Source organism: Periophthalmus magnuspinnatus, chromosome 4, assembly GCF_009829125.3.
Source record: "Periophthalmus magnuspinnatus isolate fPerMag1 chromosome 4, fPerMag1.2.pri, whole genome shotgun sequence".
NCBI classification, from domain to species: Eukaryota; Metazoa; Chordata; class Actinopteri; order Gobiiformes; family Gobiidae; genus Periophthalmus; species Periophthalmus magnuspinnatus.
This window is the reverse complement of record NC_047129.1, coordinates 12,694,806-12,701,114: the sequence shown is the minus strand read 5'-3', so window position 1 is coordinate 12,701,114 and position 6,309 is coordinate 12,694,806. Positions and strand designations below refer to the sequence as shown.

At 38.2% G+C, this 6,309-nt stretch overlaps 1 protein-coding gene across 1 annotated transcript; it reads right to left on the bottom strand.

Moving 5' to 3' along the window:
• Positions 1-1,918: 1,918 nt before the first annotated feature.
• Positions 1,919-6,252, bottom strand: LOC117369820 (carboxypeptidase N subunit 2). The gene is made up of 3 exons (XM_033965165.2): positions 6,190-6,252; positions 4,605-6,127; positions 1,919-2,119 (listed from the first exon to the last, which is right to left on the bottom strand). Exons 2-3 carry the CDS (start codon positions 6,123-6,125, stop codon positions 1,919-1,921), a joined length of 1,722 nt encoding a protein of 573 aa, XP_033821056.2. The 5' UTR covers positions 6,126-6,127; positions 6,190-6,252.
• Between the last annotated feature and the right edge of the window lie 57 nt (positions 6,253-6,309).

Here is a 6,309-nt window from a genome sequence, read left to right as displayed (position 1 = left end):
GACCATTTTTACTCAGCTGAATCTATCTCATTAGCAAAGAATGATTACGATTTATGTTCTTATCAGCTGGGTACTATAGTCACTTCAGTCCATGCACTGTGTTCAATGTAACACTAAGTACTTTAGAGTTGGTTTATGACTATAACGTCTGGCATTTTATATCATCATTTTGCTTAGTGTGGATGATTCACTGCACAAAAGCCTGTCTAAGCAGTTGCAATTATACTGGAGAAAGCGTGCAATGTTTCTTCCTTTATTTAATTATTTTTTTTTTTTTCACACAATAAAATGTTTGTTTATGCTGGTGTCTCTGGGTTTGATCTGTAATATAAACAGTGGTGGATAAAAAAAAAAAAAAAAAAGATTATAAGAAGGTTTTAGGGAAGGTTGCATATGACCAATTACAGGCTCACTTTAATCTTAAAACAACTGATGAAAAATGATCATCTGCCTTTGACACGATGGATCACAGCATCCTTCTGTCCCACCCAGAGACACCTATGGGCATTGAGGGTACTCTCTGTTGGTTTCAATCCTGTCTATCAGAGAGGAGTTTTTCTGTGAACCTATGACAGTACACCTCCTCTGTGTGTACACTGTGCCCTGGGAGGACTGTGTGCTCCAGGGGTCTACATTAGTGTCGGCAGTTTTCGCTCTGTCCATGCTTCCCCTGGGTAATGTTTTTAGAAAGGACAATGTGGCATTTCATTGTTTTGCAGATGACATTCAAATATATCTGCCAGTGATTGCCAATGACAGACAGACCACCATCATAAAGTCCAGCGTCTTTCAGTCCTTTCCGTCTTTCAGTTCCTAGTAAAGCCTTACCTTCCACAAGCGAATTTTTGTAACATTGCGTCTGGATTACTGTAATTCTTTGTTTGTGGGGCTGGACCAGGGCTCCCTGCAGCGCTTACAGAATGTCCCGAACACTGCAGCTTGTCTGCTGACAAAAACTAAGGGCACATCACACTGGCTCCTATTTTGTATTGGGTGCATTTCAAAATGTTATTAATTGTGTTTAAATGTCTGCACTCTATGGGTCCTTTCTAAGTTACTGCCACCCAGAGCCCAGAGGTCAGCTGACCAGCTGTACCCAAAGCCAGGTTCAAGACCAGAGCTGACAGAGCGTCGTCTGTGGCAGTGCCCAGACTATGAAACAGCGCCCTCTGCCTGTCAAATCCTCTCAATCTTTAATACAGTTTAAAACTAGACTGAAAACCCACCTCTTCTCCCTGGTATTTAATACTAGCTAGACAGGATATCTTGGTCTTTTATTGTTCTTTTCCTATGTTCTGTATTATTTATTTTGTGTTGACTTTTCATGTGAAGACAGGTGTTTTTAAATGTGCTGTATAAATAAAATTGAATTGAACAGAATATAGGTATTGGCAGCCATGCTTCTGTCAGTCTGTCCCAGGACAGCTGTGGTCATATCAGGTGACCTTACCACCACAGAATGTGACTGCCGAGAGAATAAAATACATGAAATTGTTTAAAAAAGAACGACAAAAAGAACAGTGTGTTATTTTGAGATATTTGTCATATTTTTTTGGAATCGTGTCTGTAAAGATGACCAAATTGATAATGCCAATCTGTTCCTTTTTCTAGCTGAAGCAGTTGGTCACCAGATGACAAAACGCTTCCTTAAATTGAAAAGAAACACAAACCAAAAATGTTAAAGTTTATAAAAGAAGCGTCTTGTAAAGTGTTTTCTTAAAGCGTTTTAACAACATTTGGCACCGAGTCCATCACACACTCATTTCTATTAAATGTTCTTATAATCTCTCAAACACTTCCAGAGTACCTTGATGCTGTTCTTACCTGGATATATAACATTAAGAGTTCCTGAGCTGTCCTCTGTTTCCCACATGTACAACCTGTCAGACTCTTATTTATAGCCCATCCAGTGGAGGTGTCATGGTGACCCTTGTTCCGTGGTGTGGTGCTCTCCCTGGGGCTGCAGCTGGTCGGCAGAGATTGGACTCAGATGGCTCGGGTGGAGACCGGGGGGGGCAGGTGGGCACTGAGGGGGCAAAATGTGTGTTTGTGTAATGCCACGGGCTATGGTTAACCCTGAGCACAAAACACACTTGACTGGGATTTGGTGCCACTGTGCCTGAGATAACAACACTCATTAGCATAATTTAAAGTAAAAACCTTTCTAACAGGAGAGACTTAAAGGTGTACTATATATGCACTTTTTGGGACGTTCGCCATTTTGTTACAGTGAAGATGTCATTTAAATGCATGTTATTTATTTATTTTATTTTTTTCAGAGCAACAACATTTCCTCGGAGTCAAGCATATCACAAAAGTGCACCTTTAAGTACAAATAAGCAAGGTGCAATTAATTGTTAAGGAATAGATACAATATTTTGCATTCAGCAGGAAGAAATGTCAAAAATCAAGTAATTAAAAGAAAAACATTGGTGAATAGGGAAGACAAGACGGAAGGGTTAAGGTGGCTCATGGTTCTGCTGCTGCGGTGGACAATGAGACAATAGCTCAAACACAGCTCAATCAGCAGGAGAGGGAGTGCTGGACTGGAAGTCATTTGCGGACAACAGAGAGCTGATAATCGGAACAAAGGAAATACAATCCTCCTGGTTTCATTTCATCTTTAGCTATAATTTCATTTTATTTTTGGCTCTCAATTTGGGTAATTATTTAACTTTCAAATGCTACTCACCGAGAATTTGTTATTGTTAAAATGTGTTCCCAATCTCATCAAAGGGCAAATATGATGTTCTTTGTACAATTCAGCTAAATGTAGCATCACTCAGCAATCTCATAATGATAATAAAAGTGGATCATATTCATGTTGAAACATCAGTGCAGTGTAAAAGTTGCATTTTTGTTTGAATTTAAAAAACAATAAAAAGTTTGCATTGCATTTTGTACCAGTTTGCCATGTAAAAAAAAACAAAAAAACAAAAACAAAATGTGTTGTGTCCCAGCTGAGCATCTGGCAGCTTGCAGCAAACTATTTTCCAGCTGAAATGTCTTATTTGGGAGGTAATGGTATTCTCCAGATTTTATGTCATCTATTCCTCAGTGCATTACCCTTTTCACACACAATTACTTCCTCAGCTCTTTTTCAGGCTCATTATCACGACCTGCAGGGTTTCGTGTCATTTGAGCCATTGTGATAAGTTTGCCTAATTTAGAGAGAGAAGAATTTTGTGCATTTTAAAGCGTAGCACAGCATGCAATCTATAACGAGTTTCTTTTGCCACAACAGTAGAACTTAAATTAAACCTGACTAATCATGGAGGCCTGCACTCTTTTATTGCAACATAATTCATAGTAGTCCATGAATTGCATTGAATCATTAATTTAAAAACAGCAGAAAAGGCTGGATTTGTAGAAAGCTGAAGAGGTAAATTTTAAAACAATATATATTTATTTATATATATATTATATTTTATTAATTCTAGCAGCTTAACAATAGGTTACAGGAGATGTATTTTCAAAGGCAGTGGTTAAAATATTGTAAATGTTGTAAATCTCTACCTCCCTCTGCTGGACAATTGTAAGTACTACTTTTCCTTTATTTTTTATTTTATTTATTTAATTTCTTTAGTTTTTTTTTTTTTTTTACATCTTGAGTTAGTCTATGGGTTGAGACTTTCTGAAAATGATCAGTAAATTTTTGTATTTTTTGTTTTAGCTGGCTTAGCAGTAAAGTAGGTATTAAAATGTAAAGTTCACTAGTATTTTTGCAACTCCAGTCATATTTACATGGAAATATTCTTTTGTTAAATATTTCTATTTTTTATATAGCCTATACATTTAAAAGTGACATGGTCTAAAAAAAACAACCCAAAACAGTCAAGACAATAACTGTGATAAATGTCTATTGGCCTATATACAATGTTTCATAGTCTTCTTGTCTCTTCCATAAATTGACCCATAGGCTGCAGGATTACACTCTTCCTGTGAGTGAACCGCGTCAGTTTGACCTTGTAGCTCATCTGCTCACTGCTCTGAAGAAGCCGGTAAAGAGAAAACGTATATTTAGCCAGCACGAGCGTATAAATTACTTCCAATATTAGGATTATGGTATAAATTATCATCTGTACTTTACATTGCTGCACGTTACTTTTGTATTGGTAAACTTCTACTCTCTCTGGTTGAATGGGACAGGTGACAAGAATTGGGGTGGTGGTGGTAGCCATTTTAGTGGTTGTAATGGTTGCTGGTTTAGTTGTGGTTCGTAAAGTCGTTGAAGCAGCGGTTGATGTTATAGCTGTGGTGGTATATTGAGTGGTTGTTGGTTTGGTGGTTGTGGCAGTAGTGGTTGGTTGCAGTGTAGTTACAAGTATTGTAGCAATAGGTGCAGTGGTGCGAGTGGTTGTGGTTGGTATTGTTAAACTAGCTGTTGTAGTAGGTATAGTTGTTGTCATTGTGGCTGTTGTGATTGGTAAAGTGGTTCCAATTGTAGTAGTTGGTATGGCAGTAGTAGTAGTAGTTGGTTGGATGGTTGTAGAAGTAGTAGTTGGAAGAGTAGTGGCTAGAGTAGTAGTAGCAGTAGTAGCAGTAGTAGCAGTAGTAGCAGTAGTAGCAGTAGTAGCAGTAGTAGTAGTAATTGTAGTAGTGGCAGGCTGTGTGCTTGTTGTAGTTGGGGATTGTGTGGTCGGAGTAGTGGTGCTAGTTGGTCGCGTTGTTGGGGTATTTGTTGTGGGAGTAGTAGGAGCAGCAGTAGTAGTCGGTAGAGTAGTGGTCATGGTAATAGTACTGGTAGTGGTACTTGTAGTAGTAGTAGGGGGAAGCATTGGACAAATCAACTGATCTTCTGCCAATGACAATATTTCCTGTCCATTCATATTTTCTGGTTGGCCACAGTTCACTGAAGAAATGATTTTATCAGCATTGTCCTTCATCCAGTTATAAAATGGGATCAAATTACAGTCACAGAGCCACGGGTTGTTGGCAAGATAAAGCTTTGTTAGTTTGTTCAAAGGAGTAAAGATATCACCAGGAAGAGTTTGCAGATTGTTCTCACTCAATTTAAGCGTACTCAGTGTTGGTAAATTTTCAAACATGTTTTTCCCAAGTGATGATATCTTATTGTTCATTAGATTTAGCTCAGTGAGAGTGTTTGTTCCTTCGAAAAACTCAGGAGACAAAGTGATAAAATTGTTTTTGGATAGATCAATTTTCTTAATTTTTTTCAAAGGTGCGAAGATTCCTTTAGGCAAGCTGCTGAGATTGTTCCTACTCAAGCTCAGTTCTGTTAATTTTGGCGAGTCTCCAAAAAGCAAGGAGGGAAAAGAAGTTAGTTGATTCTTTGCTAGGGTCAGCGTTTTAAGCTGGGGAAAACCGACAAAAAACTCTTGCGGCAAATTAGTCAAAAGATTATTTTCCAGGGTGATAATGCTAAGTTTTTCTTTATGTGGAAATAGACTTGGTGATAGCTCTGATATTTTATTACTATACAGGCCAATTTCCTTTAGGTTAGGCATGTTTTGAAAAATATCCTCAGGAATGGACGTAAGTTGGTTTTCATAAAGACGAAGCTTCTGCAGTTTGGTCAGCTTGAAGAACCAGGAAGTAGCCACTGCCGAGAGATTGTTTTTAGCCAAATGGAGTATTTCAAGTTTCTGAAGATCATCAAAAACTTTGTCTTCAATTATGTGGATATCATTTCCATGCAGCTGCAGTTCTCTTAGTTTTCTCAGACCATCAAAAAGTCCTTTCTCAAGTGTGAGCAACTTGTTGAATTTTAGCACAAGCTTCTCCATATTACCAAGATCATTGAAAACTCCAACAGGGATTGATGTTAGTGGACTACCGGAGATTTCTAAATTGATTACATTAATTAAGCCTTCAAAAGCTCCAGGCTCTACAGACGCTAGCTCGGCATTCATAAATTCCACTTTTTCCAATTGAGGATTTTCAGCAAACGCACCTTTTGGAATAGATGTAATGCTACTGTCCACAAAGAAGACCTCAGTGGCTCCAGGTTTTAGAGTGCGTGGGATTTCAGTTGTTGATTTTCCAAAAACAACTTGATTCTCTTTGGGACAGTCCGTTTCTTTCTCACATTTTGGTGGCATTTGTAGTAATGACGGCTCAAATAGAAGAAAAAGTACTACGTGAAAAAGTCCTCCTGTTGACATATCTATAAAAACATCATAGTTAGCATGTTACGTCTAGAAATCTACTACAAAATTGAAGACTTACCTGGTTTTGTTTGTATTTGCCAATGTTATGCAGTTTATGGAGTTGATGCAGTGGTTATCTTTCATATCAAAGTGGGACAGCAGGCCGACGGCGAGAGGGGTTTATTTGAGGGGAGGGGCA